We start from the raw sequence: 20364 nt of genomic DNA, 5'->3' as shown, positions 1-20364 counted from the left end.
GAGAGGCATATGAAAAATAGAATAAAAACTCTCTCTCTATAGGTATCACTTGAAGTATTTTGCCTTTTCTGATGAGATAGGGCAGACTGGCCTTACAATGGGGTTAGGAATCAATGTATAGGGGGGCAGCTGGGTAGCTCAGTGGATTGAGAGTCAGGCCTAGAGACAGGAGGTCCTAGGTTCAAATCTGGCCTCAGATACTTCCCAGCTGTGTGACCCTGGGCAAGTCACTTGACCCCCATTGCTTACCCTTACTACTCTTCTGCCTTGGAGCCAATACACAGTATTGACTCTAAGACAGAAGGTAAAAAAAAAAAAGGATTCAATGTATAGGTTCCTTCCTTTTTATTTGACAGAAAAGCCTTCTTGCTTTTGTGAGTCCACTCCCATATCTGGGATAGGCAATATCAGTGACCTTGTTAAAAGCCTCTAGCAAGTACTCAGTGGTGGTAAGAAAAGTAGATTCTACTGGCACAGACAGAGGGGAAAAAAAGAAAAGGATCTGGATAAGAGAGAAAGGTGAGGAATTGAAAATAAAATAAACATGTCAAGAAACTTGAGAATGATGCCAACCACTGTGCCAAGTGATATTAGTGGCCCCAGTTCTGTAGCAGACGGCCCATCCTTCCTCTCAGCAGGAAGAGCCTAAGGTCAAGCAGAATCTCAGACTGGAAAAGGTGATCTCAGAGCAATTCTTGCCTGATTTGCACCTGAGAGTAGTAGTTCCCTCTCCACATTCCTCCCAGCCTTGACTCAAAGCCCTCCCAAAAGGAAAATCCATCTCCACCCCAAGCACCAGCCTGAGGCCTGTCGGGCATAGCTCTAGGCTATAATGCAGCTGAAGTTGGTCACACAGCTCACCCTCACCCTGAGGCATCTCCCCATCCCTTGCCAAAATCACTGATGTGTGCATTTCTTTAGGACTCTAAGTATGGGCTACCTCACATGCTGATTTATTATCTTATAGAATCTTTGTCTAAAGCTCAATGAGGTATACAGAATGCATTGTAACCTTAAGGCGACTCTGTTAATCATTACCTTTTACCATGTATGTGAAAAACTCGTGCTGGAGCCCCAGCTCGCTTTCTCCCCCTATAAAAGTAGATGTAACTTTCAATAAAGTTGCTTTTAGTTGCCATCAGCACCTTAACCCTCCTGATTCTGCTTTCATTCTTCTTACCCCTTTGTACTCCAGACTATTGTCAAACAGAAACTTGGAGTCAGTTTCGGCAGTTGACACAAGTGTAGCTTTAATTTCTAGGAAGTCCCCCTTTCAATTAACTTTTAATAAATATTTTTCCAATTCAGTTCCATGTAATTGAGAAAAGTCACATTTTCTACTTTTCTATAAGGGTCACTTTTATATATTATATTTTAGATATATTTAAAGCTTCAGTTAAAGATAATACAAGAAAATGTTAACATTTTGTAAAGCAAATACACTTCAATGTGATTTCTAATATAATTTTAATAGCTTATTTTTATTATTTTTCCTTTATATCTTACACTTCCATACGCTATTTGCTTGATGCTAACAACACTTTCATACTGTGTTCTCAACCTCTCCTCCTCTTTATTACATGCCAGAAGGGTACAAATCTAAAAGACATACAGATAACACTTTCAAATTTTTGTCATAGCAAAGAGCTGGCCAGTTAATCCCAGCATGCTTTGAGTTTATTCTTGAATCTATTCTCTTTTGCGTCCACCAGAACTTTCTAACTGGTCTTCCTTCATCCAGCCTTCTCCCCTCTCCACTCTGTCCTCCTCACAACTGCCAAAGGACAACAGTCCTAATGCTCGGCTCTGAACATATCCTTTGTTGCTTAAGAAGTTTGGGGAGCTTCCCAATTCCTCTTGGATAAGAGTCAAACTCCTCCATTTGGCACAGAAAGTCTTTCGGTATCTGGTCCCACTGATCTTCTCAGAACTCTCCGACCTGAACTCTAGGTTTCAGGCAAACTAGGCTGACTACTTCCTGTTTACCATCCAGACCTTCTTACCCATGGGTCCCCGAAGCCCAGAATCTCACTCCTCCTGACCTCTGACTTTTAGGAGAAGAGAAGCTCATGTAGCCACCCCACCTCCCCCTTAGAGTCCAGGCCCTTAAGCAAGAAGTCCATTAATTAATCAATAAGTCAACTTTAGTTCCTGCTGTCTGCCAGGCCCCATGGCACTGAGCAATGAATGAAGTCAGCTCTGTTCTCCTGGAGCTTCAATTACAATGAGAGTAATCACTTCAACATAAACACATACAAAGTAAGTACAAATAAATACAAAGCAGGGGAGGTAATCAGGCAAGGCCTTACGAATGTACAAGTGCCTAAACTGCTTCTTAAAGGAAGAAAGGGGCTCTAATAGGCCAAAGGAAGGAGGGATTGTATTCAGGTATAAAGACAGCCAGTGCAAAGCCTTAGAAATGGGACCAAAGTCAGTGGCTAGATTGTAACATCTGAAAGAGGGCATCAAAAAGCATAAGAAGGCTAGAGAAATAGTGTTGGGCCAGTCTGTGAAAGGCCAAAAAGCCACGTAGGGGAGTTTCTATTTGATCCCAGAGTAACTAGAAGCCACTGACATTGTGTTTGAGTAGGGAGTTATATGGCAGGATCTACAGTCTGTGGGGAGATGGACTGGAGGCAAGGGGTCCAGTTAGGAGTTGACTACAGTAATCAAGGCAAGAGGTGAAGAGGGCCTGGCTGCATGAGTGACGAGAAGAGGTCCAATGTTGTTGGGACATGTTGTTGAGGAGGAGGAAAGATTGGGGTACTGAACAGATATTTGGGATCTTGGAGGAGGAGTTGAAGATAATGGCCCAGTTACAAACTGAAAAGACAAAGTGTCTCCAATAGAAAGGAAGCCGATTTTAGAGAGAGGAAAATTGGCAAGGAATAAATAATGAGTTCTGTTTTAGACATATTTATCTCATCCAGTTTGAAATGTCTAATAGGCAATTAGCAATGCAGAACAGGAGCTCAGGAGAGGCTGTTGGACTAGAAGTATAGATCTGCTAATCACCTGTGTAAAGATGATCACTAAATCCGTGGAATTAAGGGTGTAGACAGGAAAAGGGCCCAGGAAAAAGCAATGGGTGACCCTTATGGCAAGGGTATTGGTTAGGGGCGAGCATAGGAGATGGAGAAGATGAGAATCAGAAGAAAGGAGAATCATAAAGCCCAAGAAAGAGTGGATCCAAAATTTTGATAGGTAGGCTAATAGTGTCAAATATAAAAGAGAGGTCAAGACAGATGAAGACTAAGAGAAGATACCATCAAGTCTATGACTAATGGCTCTCAACCTACTTTTCCTCCCTTTTCCTGCAACTCTGTCTTACAGCCAAACCCCATCATCTTGCTCATTCTCACACATAGGATATTCCATCTGGCACCTTCACACCTCTGTACCGACCATCCCCTCCTCTTGGGAAGCACTCCCCTCCTTATTTCCTGACACTTATAATCCCTGGTTTTCTTCAAAACTCTAATCAGTTGGCAACTTCTATAAGAAACCTTTCTTCATTATCCCTCCTGCCCTCCAACCAATGTTGTATCCCTTAGGTATTTTCTTATATTCCATAATTGTTCTGTACTTGTTTTCTCCCCTTTAGAATGTAAGCTCCTTGAGGGTAATGCCTTTGGCTTTCGTCTTTGTACCCCAGTGCCTGCTATATAAGAGGTTCTTTTAAAATGTTTGGTGAATCAATTGGGGAATGGCTGAACAAATGGTGGCATATTATTGTGCTATAAGAAAGAATGAGCAAGATGATTTCATAAAAAGCTAGAAAGACCTACATGAACTGATGCAGAGCAAAATAAGCAGAACCAGGAGAACACTGTACATAGGAATAGCAATATTATACAATGATCAACTGTTGAGAGACTTGGCTACTCTTAGCAATACAATGATCTGGGACAATTCTAAAGGATTTATGACAAAGAATGCTCTCAACCTCCAGAGAAAAAACTATTGGAGTCAGAGTGCAGATCAAAGCATACTATTTTTCACATTAGTTTATTTATGCTTTTATTTGGGGGTTTTGACTTTTTATGAGTATTCTCTTATGACAATGATCAATATGAGAGTATGTTTTGTATGATAATACATGTGTAATCCAGATAAAATTGCTTACCATCTCCAGCAGAGGGGAAGGAGAGAGACAATTTGGATTGTATAATTTTGGAAAATGTTGAAAATTGTTATTACATGTAATTGGGAAAATAAAATATCTTTGAATGGGAAAAAAAAAGAACAAAAAGTAAACGAAGAACAAAATTCCTTAAATAAGAATTGGTCAAATGTAAACTTGATGATTCCAGGAGACATCAAGAATCAATGAAACAGGGGCAGCTATGTAGCAGAGTGAATAGAGCATCAGACCTGGGGTCAGGAGGGCCTTGGTTAAAATCTGGCCTCAGATACTTCTTAGCTATGTGACCCAGGGCAAGTAACTTAACTCCAATTGCAGCTCTTGCTACTCTTCTGTCTTAGGATTCATACTAAAACAGAAAGTAAGGGTTTTTAAAAAAAGAATCAATAAAACAAAATTTAAAAAATGGAAGAAAATGCGAACTATCTCATCAGAAAAATAAGTGATCTAGAAAATAAATCCAGGAGAATGATCTAAAAATTATTGAATTACCTGAAAACCATCATCAAAAAAAAAGAGCTTAGACATCATATTTTAAGGAATTATCAAGGAAAACTTCCTTAATATTTTAAGACTGAAAGGTAAAATAGAAACTGAAAGAATCCACCAATCACCTCCTAAAAAAGATTCCAATATGAAAACTCCTAAGATTATAGCCAAATTCCAGAATTCCCAGGTCAAAGAGAAAATTCTCCAAGCAACCAGAAAAAAATTATTCAAATACCACAGAGCCATAGTCACAATCACACAAGATTTTGCAGCTTCCAAATTAAAGGAACAGAGGGCTCAGAATATTACCATCTTGGAAGCAAAGGAGCTATGATTATAACAAAGAATGATCTACCCAGAAAAAATGAATATAATGCTTTGAGTGGCGAGAGGGAATGGGCCTTAAAAATAATAGAGGGCAGGGGGCAGCTGGGTAGCTCAGTGGATTGAGAGCCAGGCCTAGAGACAGGAGGTCCTAGGTTCAAATCTGACCTGAGACACTTCCCAGCTGTGTGACCCTGGGCAAGTCACTTGACCCCCATTGCCTACCCTTACCACTCTTCTGCCTTGGAGCCAATACACAGTATACACAGGAAGGTAAGGGTTATAAAAAAATAAATAAATAAAATAATAGAGGGCAACTGGGTGGCTCATTGGATTGAAAGCCAGCCCTAGAGATGGGAGGTCCTAGGTTCAAATCTGGCCTCAGACACTTCCTAGCTGTGTGACCCAGGGCAAGTCACTTGACCCCCGTTACCTAGCCCTTATTGCTCTTCTGCCTTGGAATCAATACACAGCATAGATTCTAAGATGGAAGGTAACGGTTTAAAAAAAAATCAAACTGAAAAATAATAGAGGACTTTCAAACATTCCTGATGAAAAGACCAGTGCTGAATAGAAAATTTGAAACTCCTGAGAGAAACATATAAAAGTAAACATAAGTGAGAAATCATAAGGAATTTAATGTGGTTAAGCTGTTTACATTCCCAAATGAAAAAATTAAGGCATACAGTGGTCAGAAGCAAAATACACTTAAATGTTAAATGAATTTCAAGAGGAAATAGCAAAACTACACTAGCAGAGGCCCTCAATTTATTCATCTCAGATAAACCTAACTAAAATAAATAACAATGAAGTTAAGGAGATGAATAGCTTTTTGAAAAAGTTAAATATGATAGACTCTAGAAAAAATGAACGGGAATAGAAAGGAATATGCTTTTTTTTCTCAGCTATACGTGGCCCTTTCACAAAAAAAAAATGACCATGTGTTAGGTCATAAAAACCTCACTTAAACAAATGTAGGAAAGCAGAAACATTAAAGATAGTACCCTTTTCAGATAATAATGCAATAAAATTGCATTCGATAAAAGGATTTGAAATTAATTGTGAACTAAATAACTTAATCCAAAAGAATGAGTGGGTTAAAGAACAAACAAGAGAAACCATCAATAATTTCATCCAAGATAATGACAAAAAAAAAAATGAGACAACAACCAAAGGAGTGTTTATGGGAAAATTCAAATCTCTAATACCTCATCCTGCTTTCATCCCTAGAAAATGGATTACCAATTACTACAAACTGGGCTTTAATTTTCTGAATTGAGATCAGGAAATACTTATAATGATGTAGTTTCAAAAGAAAAATCATTTTTAGAATATAAAAAGGTACCTCCCCCCGCCCCGACCCAGTAAAAAGCAGTTTTTAGGGTGAATCTGACTATTCTACTCTGAGCTCTCTTCACCTTAGATGCATTCGTCATTGCTTCCTCCAAGAACTGAATCTTGCTCTGCAGGGCATCAATCTGTCCTCGTTTGGCAGTGATTTGCTTCTGCATTCCCATTGCAACTTTCATGGCTGTAAAAGAAAGTGCCACTTGGTTACTTATTTATGAATATCTCAAGTTAGACAACTATATGTTTTCTTTAAATCCACTCTAAATTGCAAACTAAACTTTATAAAGAAAGGAAACAATGCAAAGTCCACAAGGGTATGGATCCCAGACAGTGCCTTGGAGTTTATAAGGCAATGGGGTCTATCAGCCTCCAGCAATTACTTTCTGTTTATAGACAAGAAGACAAAAAAAAAAAAAAAAAAAGGAAGGAAGGAAGGAAGGAAGAAAACAAGCATTTATTATCTACTGTGTGTCAGCTATTCTGCTAAGTGTTTTACAAAAATCATCTCAATTGATCCCCACAAAAACCCTGGGATGTTGGTACAATTATTATTCCTGTCTTATAGATGCAAAAACTGAGGCAAGCACAGGTTAAATGATTTGCCTGAGGTCAACAGTAAGTTAGTAAGTGTTTGAGGCTGGATTTGAACTAAAATCCTCCTGACTCCAAACTCAGGACCATATAGATGCCTCTAGGAAGACATTATGGCATTGGTTTCCATAGCTATGGATAGGGAAAATCCAATAACCATTCTTTGTGGTTTTTTTTGTTTTGTTTTTAAACCCTTAACTTCTGTGTATTGGCTCCTAGGTGGAAGAGTGGTAAGGGTGGGCAATGGGGGTCAAGTGACTTGCCCAGGGTCACACAGCTGGGAAGTGTCTGAAGCCGGATTTGAACCTAGGACCTCCCGTCTCTAGGCCTGACTCTCAATCCACTGAGCTACCCAGCTTCCCCCCTGTGGTTTTGTTTTAATCAAAGGAATTTAATTCTTCGGCCCAATAGGTCATAGTAAATAGATCATATTTATATAGATTGCAAAATGTACAGTGATTTAAACTTTTTTGAGGAAGGGTAGGTGTCAGTTCTCTTGATAGAATTGGGATAAGAAAAATGATTAGATTTATAGATGTGTCCATATACATATATGCATAAAAGTACTTAGATAAAAGGGATAACCTATAATTATTCACCAAAATAATGATGGATCACAGTGATACTACTACAAATTAGAAATCCATGACTTTGTTTTGTATATACTTAAGGTTCTCATGATGTCGTAAACCATCCAATTTTCACTCTCCTGGTTACTGAGACATGATTGGAACTCTCTACAGGCATGAGAGTACAATTAAGATCAATCACTAGTGTAAGATGCATATGACTATTACAGTGTAAAATGGCAAGCGAAGGGATGAAGGTGGGACTGGCTGTTCACAAGAATGGGGCTGAACCTTTTCATGCACTAGGGCAGAGGTCAGCAACGTATGGCTCTCGAGCCATATCTGGCTCTTTTGAGGGCCAGATAGGGCTCTTTCTGCAGGAGCCATAAAGTCCATTTATTTTCAGGCACTGTTACAGGAGCGGCACTGAGAGCACTGTACGGCTCTCACGAAATGACATTTTAAAAAAGGTGGCGTTTATGGCTCTCACGGCCAAAAAGGTTGCCGACCCCTGGTCTAGGGCCTTGAAGAGGTAGAAAGGGTAGGACCTTTCCAGGACCTAATGCAAGAGATTATTTAAATAGCTGAGTTCTGGAAGCCTCATTATATTTGTAAGTTGTTGTTCAGTCATTTCAGTTATATCCAATTCTTCATAACTCCATTTGGGGTTTTCTTGGCAAAAAACAAACACTAGAGTGGTTTGCCATTTCCTTCACCAGCTTATTTTACAGATGAGGAAACTGAGACAAACAGGGTTAAGTGACTTGCCCAGGATCACAGAGCTAAGAAGTGTCTGAGGTGGGATTTGGACTCAGTCAGGTCTTCTTGACTCCTGGCCCAATGCTCTCTCCGCTGTACCATCTAGCTGCCCCATATCTAGTAAGTAGCCTGAACAATCATTATGGTAGCCGAAGGCCTTTAAAATAGCACTTTTTTGCTTAGAAGAAAACTTAGGTATAATTCCAGTTGAGAGATAAGAAAAAAAACAAGGAAAATATATGATCCTTTAAAAAGAAAAGTCCTGGCTTGTGGTTCATTAAATACTGTTTGCTTGATTACAAAAAGAAAGAAGGAAAGAAAGGGATTCATAATAAATGTAGATAGTCAAAATCTTCAGCATGATAACTACTAGCTCCTTGGTTCTGTTCTATTCAATAGAAGGTATGTGAATGGTATGCCCCCTTCAATGAGAATTTTATACGTGGCCTCTTGATTTATATAATTACCAGAAGTGAGAAATAGAAAACGTATACTCGATTTAGCCAGGTATAATTTGACCCTCATTTATACTTTTTCAACTTACAGGTCATAATGTGGTTGTATAAACATTAAGATAACTCTCAAGGCCAGTCCATTAATTTGGACAGATCGAGCTAAATTGGGATGAGAAATAGGTGGGTCTGGAAAGAGATGCCCACTGGGAAAGGGCCCTCCTGTGTCCCACCTCCTCCTTCTTGCTTCTCTGGGTTTTCCTCCTTTGGACTTGTATTCCGAGAGCCTAGTATTTAATAAATAAATACCTGACTGGTGGTTAGGACAGCTGTTCTGCTACTAGGCCCAGCTCCTCAACCTGCATGGATCTCACAGTGGGTATAATGCACATCTAGGGAATCAGAAGGTTACTGGACATTCTTTTTAACTTGTTATAATCACGTCTAGAGCTTTTCTATATAAAAAATTGGAATTTGGAGATATCAGAGACAGTCAGAAGTGACTAACACAGCCATGGTAACAACTGTCACTGCCCTCAAGGTTTACAAAGTCCTTGAAATCTGCTCTCATTTAACCCTCACGACAACACTGGGAGGTAGGTTATGCTACATAACGCAAGTGCTCTTCTCCCTATTTTACAGATGAGGAAGCTGAGACTCAGACACACCCAAGGTCCCAACAACAATGGACGTTGCCACATTCAGACTCAGGCCTATGGACTCTGGGCTCAGTGTCTGGGAACAGGTTTTGTTTTGTTAGCCAATACTATGAGAAGGAAGGTGGCACTACTTTAGGAGTAACTGTTACCTGCTTAGACTGAATGGAAGCCCTGATCTGTAAGGACACCCACCTTCCCCCCTGTGCCCCTTACTGGGGCTCACCAATCCCTATGTGTCTGATGCCTGGAAGCCATGGCAGAGTAGGTGAGTCATTTCTTATTTTCAAATCTAGACCAGTGAAGTCAAAAAACAGAAAAAAAAGGAAAGAAAAGTCTGTTTTCTATAGCTTACCATGGCCATCAGAGCCTTCCATTGTCTTTAAAGTATTTCTTGTTTGTTCCAGTTCAGTCTGGGCAGATTTCAATTGCATTTTCAGCTTGTTCGTGGTACATTCCATCTCTTCGCTTTTGTTCCGATAATTTCTTTTCAAAACTTCGTAGTCCTCTGCACAATATAATACCAATTAACTGAAACTTACCTATTCTTTTTCCGCTGTTGTAAACATAGCTTTATAGTGGCTAATGAAAAGATCTATCACATTGTTTATTTGCTTGCATATTAGTAGATTAAGAAGAAAAATTTTTTTTGTAACTGATGGCTAGGAACAAAAGATCGCAAACAATTCTCTAGCTATTCTAGTTACTGAATTTGAATTTGGTACAGAGGCAAATCCAGTAAGGCTATTAGTTCCATGCTCTCAGACACAATGCATTTCTGGAGATCCCCTCTTAAGTAGGGATCACCAGAAGTCCAAAAACCCTAATGAATTCAGATTTAGCCTGTCTGGTAAGACACTGCTCGGCAGAAATCATTCAGTGAGTGATAAGGGATGTCTAGGCCTCATTACAAAGTATCAAATGAGGGGAGAAAAGATGAAGAAGTGAAAAGGGGAGAAGAGATGAAAATCTGGATTTCCCCCATATACACACGGGTTAAGGAATGAGGCTAGTGAGTGAGACTAGAAACTTGACAAAAGATTTCTTGGCTTTATAAGGAGGTTTGAAACTGTAGGTTCCCCTAATATGATTTAGTTTACACGCACATTTTAAGAAACATAAGGGATACCTATAGCATGTTAATCGTGGAGTGGGTTATTTTTCTCCTACCAATAAGGATCCTAGGGCTTTCCTTCCAAGAAATTTCCAAAAGACTTGTTCACACTTGTTGCTTCATTATTAATAAACCGTTAATGAAATTGTAGGACTCACTGGGCATGAGGGTTTTTTCCTCATTCTTGTCAACCGAGTGCTGAATTTTATTGGCTGAGGCCTCTGAATGAAGTTAAAATGTGGTGAGTATAAGACAGTTATGCATGTAGAACATATCAGGTTCACTTCATAAGCTTAGTCCTACCTATCAGAAATCCAAGTCATGACCCCATTGTAACAGCATGACTACTGATAGTGATATCTTTGCCAAAGCTGAAAACTAGTTCTTTCTCAGGTTGGCCCTGCTCCTAGAGTGCATTAAGGTGTCAGGCGATAGAGCCCAACTACTTTTATCCTGGCTCAGTTTAGCAGGCAGGCTCTGGGGACCCCATACCTGAAAGACTGGAGAGCTCATTCCGACTATTTTTCACCTCAGCTAGTAGTTGGTCTCTCTCTTGTTTCATGTCCTTTACTGCACGGAGCCGTTCAGATCCAGCATTCACCAGCTTCACCTTTTCAAGTTCCAAGTCACTTAGCCGGGCTTCGAGCTCACGTATTTTGGAATCTTTCTTGTCTTTTATTATCTGATTGCGTGAATCAAAACAAAGGGTTCAGAAACACAGACCCACACACCCATCTAGTTATAATTTCCTTTTTTAAGTACTGACAGAATCGATAAAAAGTAGAAGAGAAGGAAACCTTAACTAACCCTTAACACACTGTTGCAGAGGATATGAATCAACTCAAAACCAGTCTCGTCTCTTCTAACAACTTCAGGAAAAAGGTGACAGATGTGAGAAGACGACTTGGTGCAGTGAAAAGAGCATGAGGGCCGGAGGCAGAGGACCCCATTCCCAATCCCACCTTTGATGCTTGCTTGGAAAATGCCCTGGAGTGCCCTGGGTAAAATGTCAGGGTCAGCCTATCTCTAGATGCCCTCTGAGGACTCTCTGAGCTCCCTCCTTACAGTCCTCCGAATCTGTGAACTGCATACTGGACCTATGTGTGTGTCTAAACTAACCCCCTGCTCTAATCCTTCCTCATCTCCTCACTTCTCTTAGTAGAAGCGTCCTTTTCTCAGTTTCCTATGCTCAAGACCTCAGAGCGCTCTTTGGCTTCCGTTCCTTGCCCCTCACCACTTGTATCAATTAGAAGTCAAACTCTGGTCCACCTGCCTCAGAAGCCTGGTGGTGGCCTGCTCCTTTCCATCCCCCACTGCCATCATCACCCCACTTCAGGCCTGAATCATTCTGGGATTGGCATAGCTGTCTCCTAAACTTGTCTCCCTGCTACTCCATCCTACCATCAGATTGAATTTTTATGAAACTTCATCATACCATACCCTGCCTGAGAACTTTCAATAGTACCCTATAGTTGAAGGCAGGGCTTCTTCACCGTTTTTGTGGGTCCTGGCCCCTTTGGCAGTCTGGTGAAAACTATGGGACCACCTCTCAGAATCGTTCTTAAATGCATAAAATAAAATACATAGAGTTACAAAGGAAACCACTTAGGTTGAAATACAGTTCTCAAAGAAAAGGTGTTTTCGAGTTCAGAGACCCCAGGTCTATATAGCTGGCCGCACTGGTGTATTACAATTACTTTAATGTGTCTGCTGCTCAAAAAGCGACTCAAGAGAACATTCCAATGGAAGAGAATAAACAGATTTTCAGAAGCTCATCCCCTGAACTTCTTCACGTACCTTGAATTCCTGCAGTTCTAGCTTCCGATCATTGATCTCTTTTTCAAGCTGAGTTTTTTCCACTTGCATAGCCCCAGCCGTACGCCCATGCTGGCCAACCAGCTGAGTCATGTTCTCGATCTGTTGGCGCAAGATCTCGATCACCTTGTCCTTCTCCACCATCTGCAGCTTGAGGGCCTCACACTCCGACTGCACATTCCGGAGGTGGTCCCCTTCATTCTTTAGGTGTTGAAGTTCCTGTAACTTTAAGTCAACCCTGGAACGGAGCTTGGTGATCTCCGCATTAGTAGCCTCAATGGCTCGCTCTTTCTCTTGTAGAGACTGTGTCAGGTCAGACACGGTTCTCTCAGAACTTTCCAGGGTCATCTTCTTCGCAGTCAGCTCTTCCACAACTTTGCGGAGCATCTCTTTGGTAGATTCCAATTGAGCTGTCAAGGAAGACACTTTCTCTAGACTTTCGTTCTTTCCTTGAATTGCTGCCATCTGAAGGTTGACAGAAAAGAGAGCTTCATGGATTGGGAAGAATTACTAGCAGATGCAGTCACCATGGTAAAGGTGCATGGATCATTTACTCCATGTGGGCAAACTAATGAACTGGCTAAAGTATGAAACAATCAAATGGAATTCACTTTGAAGGCTTAATTGAAATGGAAAGAAAATCTGGCATATATGAATTTCAAGTCAGTTTGACAAGGTGTCAAGCAAAAAGGTTGGAAGAGCATGTGATGTTGTTCCAGGATGGAAAGCTGGAAAGGTTCCTTTCCTCTGAAGAAGCTGTGGAGGTCAATTGGAACCTCAGGCAAAATTCTAGAATGTGTTGTTAAATGAGTATGGAATGAACTTCTAGAAAAAGAAGCAGTGATCACAAAGAGTCCTCTTGGCTTCCCATTAACAGGTCTTGCCAGATGAAATAGCCCCATTTCCTATTCTTAAAGGGCTACCAGTCTCAGAGTACAGAGGAATGGTGTAGATAGAGTTTATCTGGAGTTTGTAGCAAAGTATTTTGTGGAAAATATGGCAGTACAGTTAGATTAAATGGCCCTGCTCAAAAAGCAGTCTTTATTAGCTCCATGTCAACTTGGAAGGAGATCTCCAGAGTCATGCCCCAGGTATCTATGCTGTTTAATATTTTTACCAATGACTGGGACAAAAGCTGAGATGGAATGCTTTCCAAATTTGCAGATAACAAAATTTTAAGAAGGATAGCTAATACAGTGGATGATAAAAAGAACTTAATTGACTAGAATCTAAATAAATAGATCTAAACATAGAATTCAATAGAGATAAATTTCATCCTCTGATTCAGAAAATCAGCATAACAAGTACAAATATAGGAGATGTGGCTAGGTGGAAGTCCATGTGAAAAAGAGATCTGGGATTTTCCATTAGACTACAAGCTCAATAGGAGTCAATAGGATAACTATAGCAACAACAACAAAAAAAAATTTTTTTCAATTGCATAAAGAAGGGCATCCATAAAGGGCAGCTAGGTGGTTCGGTGGACTGAGAATCAGGTCCTGGGTTCAAATCTAGACTCAGACACTTCCTAGCTGTGTGACCCTGGACAAGTCACTTAACCTCCATTGCCTATCCCTTACCACTCTTCTGTCTTGGAACCAATACACAGTATTGAGTCTAAGACATAAAGTAAGAGTTCGGGGTTTGTTTCTTTTTAAAAGGGAAGGCATGCATAGCCCTACTGTATTCTTTCCTAGTTTGGACCATTTGTGGAGTTTTGTACCACACTGAAGAGCTAGAGAATGTCCGGGAGAAGAATGACTAGAACAGCAAAGGGTCTCAAGACTAGATCTAAGGGGGATTCACTGATGGAACTAGGAATATTTAGCTTAGAGAAGACATGGGGATTGAGGAGAAGGGGGGAAAACATTATACCATCTTCATGTACTTAAAGGGCTATGACTTCTTTTGCTTGGCTCCAGGGAACAGAACTAAGAATAATTAGGGAAAGTTGCAGGTTGGTAGAATTTAGTTCATCATAAGGAAAATTTTCCTAACTTTTAGAGCTTTATAAAAGTAGAGTGAGCTGCCTCCTTAGAGGTCTTCAAGAAAAGACTCAATTACCAGTTGGTGGTACATGTTTTATAGAATGGATTCCTGTTCCAGAAGGATTTGAAATAGATTGGCTCCAAAGTTCTGTCCAACTCTGGCATTCTCTGTAATACGGGGGTAATCACTGCGTGAATTTGGTAGTGAAGAAAAAGAGAGAGAGAGAGACAGAGAGACAGAGACAGAGACAGAGACAGAGACAGAGACAGAGAGAGAGAGGCTTTGAAGATCAAAGGGCACTACCATTAGCTTCCCAGAAAAGAAGCAGTCTACCAAGGAAAATCTGTTGGTCATCCTTGCTCCCGTCACCATAATAATGGCCAAAAAAATAGTCAATAAATAAAAGGCCCCGAGTTATTTTTACAGAGGATAAAAAGCTCCCACATAGAAATGCATGATTATCTATCATTTAAAAGTATTAACAGGAAATTCCCCAAAATCAAACCAAAAAGAAGTCAAGTTGTCACCTCTTTTCCAGGAACCCGTAAAGGAAAATCAGGTAGCCATGGTTCAGTGCCCTCACCTGGCGCTCCATCTGCCCTTGGCACTCAGTCTTCATGGTTTTCACTAGTGTTTCCAGACGCTGCACTTCCATGTTCCTGTCATCTAACTCCCGGCGCAGGTGGTCAATGGTGATGCTATTGCCAGTATCTCTGTCCCAAAGCCTCTTGTTCTGCTCCTTTTCCAAACTTAGCTCCTTTTCCCTTTTATGTAAATCAGCCTACAAGGAGGGAGGAATGTCTTATTTTAGCCCATAATCAAATTAAACAAATTTACACTTCGATTTGCCATTGAGAAGCCCCTATACCATCCCACAGAAATTTTTATGAAACTCAAAAAAAAACCAACCCCTCTGACAATTCTGAGGAATTTATGACAAAGCAGGCTATCCATCTCCAGAGAAAGAATTGTTGGACTCAGAATGCAGATGGAAGCATATGATTTTCTATTCTTTATTTCCATTTATGTTTTGGGATTTTGGTTTTATAAGATTACTCACAAAAATGGACAATGTGGAAATGTGTTTTGTGTGATAATACATGTATAATTGAGATCAAATTGCCTGCCAGAACCAGGACAGGGAAGGGAAGGGAGGGAAGGAGATCATTTTGATCATATAACTTACGAAGATGTATGGAAATCTGTAATAATACATAATTGGTAAAAAGAAAAGGAAAAAAGAAAAAACTCTGAATTTCAGAAATGAAAAAAAGTCCCCTAAAATGAGACTAGCACATTGTTACTGTTGTTTTTAAGGGACGAAGAACATATAGCAACAAGGCTGATGTGACAATATCACGTTCTTAGGTCTTGTTAACAAACCCTCAGGCAGCCTTTTGCAAGCTTTGGGGACTTTTAGAAGCCTATTTTGTGTCTTACTAGGTACTAAAAACTAAAAATCACATCCAACTTGGTAATTACTAAAGACATTCTTCACATTAAACTTCCTCTAGAATTGTAAAAAGGAACACCAGTTTAAAGACATATGGAGGGGCAGCCAAGTAACCAAGTAGATAGAGCCAGGACATCAGGAGCATGTCAGTTCAAATGTGACCTCAGACACTTCCTAGCTGTGTGACCTTGGGCAGGTCCCTTAACCCCAACTGCCTAGCCCTTCCAGTTCTTCTGACTTAGAATTGATACTAGGACAGAAGGTAAAGGTTTTAAAAAAGGTGTGTTAATATTAGCTCACTGCACTGTCTAGTGTGAGAGTGGGGACGTTCTGTTCTTTCTTGTGTACGCCACTCTGCCTCACCTCCCATCCCTGCCCTCTGCAGGGCTGTGTGACTATCGTGGTCCACTGCAGCCTCTACCCAAAGGCAGGCAGAGGCCGAGCTGCTCGTACAGTTGCTTGTGTTAGTTCCTTTCACATTTATGCCAGCATTCTCATTCACTGTCTATACGTTCACCGTTTGGGACACTGTGACTTTATACTGAAGCACTGGTTTTTGCTCCAATTTAGCAACATGAAAGTCTTTCTTTTCCTAAGCCCTACCCAGACGGTGCCAACTGTAAAGTGTGAGGATAACAAATAGATACAATTTGACATTTTATTCACTTAAAAATCACTAAAATCAGAATCAGCACCTGGAAAAAGCCCATTTGTCACATCAGCCATCAAAAGGCACAACACGTTAAATGTTGCTATTTTAAAGTTTTTTAATGTGAATGCAGTTCTGTAGGAAATTTCACTCATTTTTTGAAAAAAAAATCCTTCAAATCTTTTCTCATAGTTTGAATCTTAAATACATCAGCAACTACCTACCAGCAGCTTCTGAAGTTGGTCATCCAAGTTTCCAGATTCCTGACTGAACTGATCACGCTCAGTGCGGGCCTCATTCAATTCTGAGTTGGCCAGGACTAACTGTTTCTCAAGATCTTCTATCTAAAGGGTAAGCATAAAAGAATTAGAATCATGTCGCCTCTGTGAGGGAAAGGGAAAAAGGGATACTCGTCAACCATTTGGTCTTTGATCGAGATGAAAATGCTAGAATCAAATGTTAAACTCCTTGGAAAGTTTTCTTTTAGGTTTAGCAACACAACATACAATTGTTGGCTCACAACTTCGATGATAAATGTTTCATCCACATCCCTAGAGTTTCAGGAAAGAACACCAGATTCCTACTGCTAGCAGTTTCAAAGAGCACGTCAGCAAGATGAAAAATGACAGGCTGGATTACGGTCAAGGTCTAAGCCAGAGCCAGATCGGAAAATTGCTGTGCAGAGGGCGGCTAGTTGGCTCAGTGGATTGCCAGCCAGGTCTAGAGAGGGGAGATCCTGGGTTCAAATCTGCTCTGAGATACAACCTTGCTGTGTAAGTCACACGTTGCCTAGCCTTATACTGCTCTTCTACCCTAGAACCAACACACAGTATTGATTCTAAAGCAGAAGGTATGGGTTTAAAAAAAAAAATAGCTGTGCACTTTCAACATTGGTCACAATGACTACTAATGAAATAGATCAAAAATAGATCTTCATCATAGTCATTGACTGGCAATAATATAGAGGTTCTGGAAGGCCCTATTGAGGAAGCCCTTATAATAATAATAATAATCATAATAATAATCATAATAATAATCATAATAATGTGTCAATCCTTATAAGGCATAGACTTGAATTGTATTATACTTAGAAAAAGTTTTTGTTTTATGAGTAAATAGCAAAAGATTTAAAAATGTTTTTTTCAATTCTACTGATGAATTGCTTCTATTGATAAATAGAAATTCTATTGATAAATAGCTTTGATTGCTATTTAAATTCATCTAAAAGCAATGTTTTTTTCCACTGTCTTTTTAGGTTTCATTTTTCTGATATCTATTATTTTAAACTCCACCTAATAGTTTGTCTACAATATTAGATATACCTGTAGATAGAACTTCTAAGGAATTATATCTTTGTAAATGTCAACATTTTCCTAGTTATTAGGCTAATTATAATTAGTCAGTAGGCTTCAATATAAGCTTATTGACAAATATGGGCACAGCCTTGATCTGTATTAATACTGCTTTTTGTATTATTTGCTATGATTGTCAGTTTACACAGTTATTAGCAGCTACTTTTTAGTGATTTCTCTTTGGATTAAGTGTGTTGGAACAAGGAAAGCAATCGTATCCTTTATCCTTGATCCCGGTGATCTATTCTTCGTTTCTATGTATAGCTGTACATATCATAACAATGGAATTTCTCATTGAACTAGCTTTGTAAACCTGCATTTTCGGTAGGTAGTATGTGTTGTTCCGTGGTTTCCAATCATGATGCAGTAAATTCCATTATTCACCTGGTTGATGCCATTTTAGGTCATTAACTTTATTTTTCCTTTCCACGGATTAAAGAGAACTTAGAAACAAACTATGACGATTTTAAAATTTTGTGTTTCTTGCCCAGGTTGATTCTAAAGGAATTTTTTGATGCTCTTAGATTCTAAGAATATCAATGAAGATTTTGTTTTCCAACCAGGAAATTGGAATAGGTGACCCTTAAAGTTTCCTTCAACTTTTAATGATGATGAGATTATTTTATATTATTATATAGAAACTATTATATAGGAACTATTATATAACTATTAAAAAGAAACTATTATATATTATATTATATATAACTATTATATAGAAACATTTTAAGTATCTGTGGTATTAGGTAATTATGATAACACAGACAAATTAAATCCACAGGATTCTTTTTGCCAGCATCTATTTTTTTCCTCTAAGTTTTGTTGGATTTTTTGGTTTGTTTGTTTTTTTACACAGACTGACAAATATCAGGTTTGTTTAGCTTTCTTTCCATTCGTTGGCCATTGCAGAATTCTTAAAAATGGAAAAGGTAGGCAATCAAAGACAGGAGATGAAACAAAGCCATTGAATCATCTACAAATGGAATAAACAGATAAGGAGTAATCCAAAATTGACTATGTTTCTCATGAATGCAAATTAACATCCCCAGCTAAGGTGAGCAATAAGCAAGATCATCAATTAAAGGGTCTGTTTATATTTCTATCAATGCCTAATGATTTATTCATTCTATATGTACACAATCTAAGACTTTCTGCCTTCACTAAAATCAATGATGCTTATTAGTAAATATGTTTAAATTTACCCCTATGGGTATGACTTCAGGAATACTTAGAACAAAGGAATAAGAAGCATTTAATTAAGCCATATTTTATTTCCAAGTAAATACCTAGGCTCAATTATGTAGCACCACATATTCAGGCAAAAAAACTCTGTGATTAAAATCATCTCTGACAATAGAAGAGGTTTGATCATTAGTATTGGCACATTGAATCAAAGCTGTAACTGTATAACTGTGTCTGAGTTTTTGCCCCAGGGTGCCAGATTTAGAAGGTGCTGATAGCATCAGTCCTTCAGCAATATGGAAACAACTGAGTTTAGCATGTAGAATAATTAAAATCAGCAGGAGGCAGTTAAGTGACTCAGTGGATTGAGAACCAGACCTAGAGACAGGAGATCCTGTGTTCAAATCTGACCTCAGACACTTCCTAGCTGTGTGACCCTGGGCAAGACATTTAACCCAACTGCCTAACATTTACCATTCTTTTGCCTTGGTGCCAATACACATTATTGATTCCAAGATAGAAGGTAAGGGTTAAAAAAAAATAGCAGCCACTAGATGGACACTAGGGTGACCTCCTTCTCTTTTTCAAGAGCTTTGCAAGAAATGACTTTGTTTTAGTGGTTTGTGGTATTTTTTCTCTCTTACTCCCTTTACCACAAGATAATATCCCATCAGTCACTATCCATGTTGGCCTTTCCCTAAGGGTGTGCCATGTACCACTAAATCCCAGTCACAAAAATGTCTAGTTATGGCTCTGCACAGAATACTATCACTATACACACACACACACACACACAAGTTTGATTGGGGCTTGGATTGAAAGTCCCAAAAGGCCTCTTCCCATCTAACAGTCTTTGGGAATCAGTCTAGGAGTGGTCTCCATATGTACTAAATCACAATAATACCTATACAATTCACTCACCCTACCTCCTTACCAAAATAAAAGATAACCTATTAATTGTCGAAGCTTTCAGACCAACCAACTTCCCTCTGAGTCTTTCCAAATTAGTTCCACATGGACCAAGTCCATCCATTGTCCTTGATTGCTGACCCATAGGTGCTTGTGGAAAGTGTCCTACCAGGAAACCTAACCCTAACCTATTACAGCACCCTGAGTGAATCAGAGGGGAGAGGCAGAACAATATCCACCTGAGCTAATATGTCCAGAGGTGGAATGAGAAGAGATTTCCTGAATGACAACCTTCAAATGATCTGCCACTCACTACTTTGTCATATGAGCCCAGCTGTCATTGGAAAGTTGGCCTTAATCCAATCCCTTCATTTTACAAACAAAGGTACCTGGAGAAGTGGCTTTCCCCAGGTCACATGAATAGGAAGAGACAAAGCCCAGGATTCTCTGATTCAAATCAGCAAACAATTAAAATTGAATGAATTGTTTGATGAGCTCAGATCTTACTTTGGTATCTGTTCATTCTATCTCTCCTTGTTAGGGTGATTGATCTGTCAATAATGCTGCCAT

The 20364-nt window shown here is 39.4% G+C and overlaps 1 protein-coding gene across 2 annotated transcripts in view; it reads right to left on the bottom strand.

The window, feature by feature from the left end:
* CCDC158 (coiled-coil domain containing 158) overlaps positions 1 to 20364 on the bottom strand; it is an 88057-nt gene that overhangs the window by 37348 nt on the left and 30345 nt on the right. For both annotated transcript variants that reach the window (XM_044680491.1, XM_044680490.1), the window contains exons 8-13: positions 16579 to 16698; positions 14836 to 15033; positions 12246 to 12728; positions 10941 to 11130; positions 9690 to 9842; positions 6376 to 6488 (exon numbers count right to left, since the gene is read on the bottom strand). In XM_044680491.1, coding sequence (XP_044536426.1) covers positions 6376 to 6488; positions 9690 to 9842; positions 10941 to 11130; positions 12246 to 12728; positions 14836 to 15033; positions 16579 to 16698 — 1257 coding nt within the window. The remainder of the gene's footprint in view (positions 1 to 6375; positions 6489 to 9689; positions 9843 to 10940; positions 11131 to 12245; positions 12729 to 14835; positions 15034 to 16578; positions 16699 to 20364) is intronic.

This window comes from Gracilinanus agilis, chromosome 6 (genome assembly GCF_016433145.1).
Source record: "Gracilinanus agilis isolate LMUSP501 chromosome 6, AgileGrace, whole genome shotgun sequence".
Classification (NCBI taxonomy): Eukaryota; Metazoa; Chordata; class Mammalia; order Didelphimorphia; family Didelphidae; genus Gracilinanus; species Gracilinanus agilis.
The sequence above is the reverse complement of the archived record's forward strand: the minus strand, read 5'-3'. Positions and strand labels throughout refer to the sequence as shown.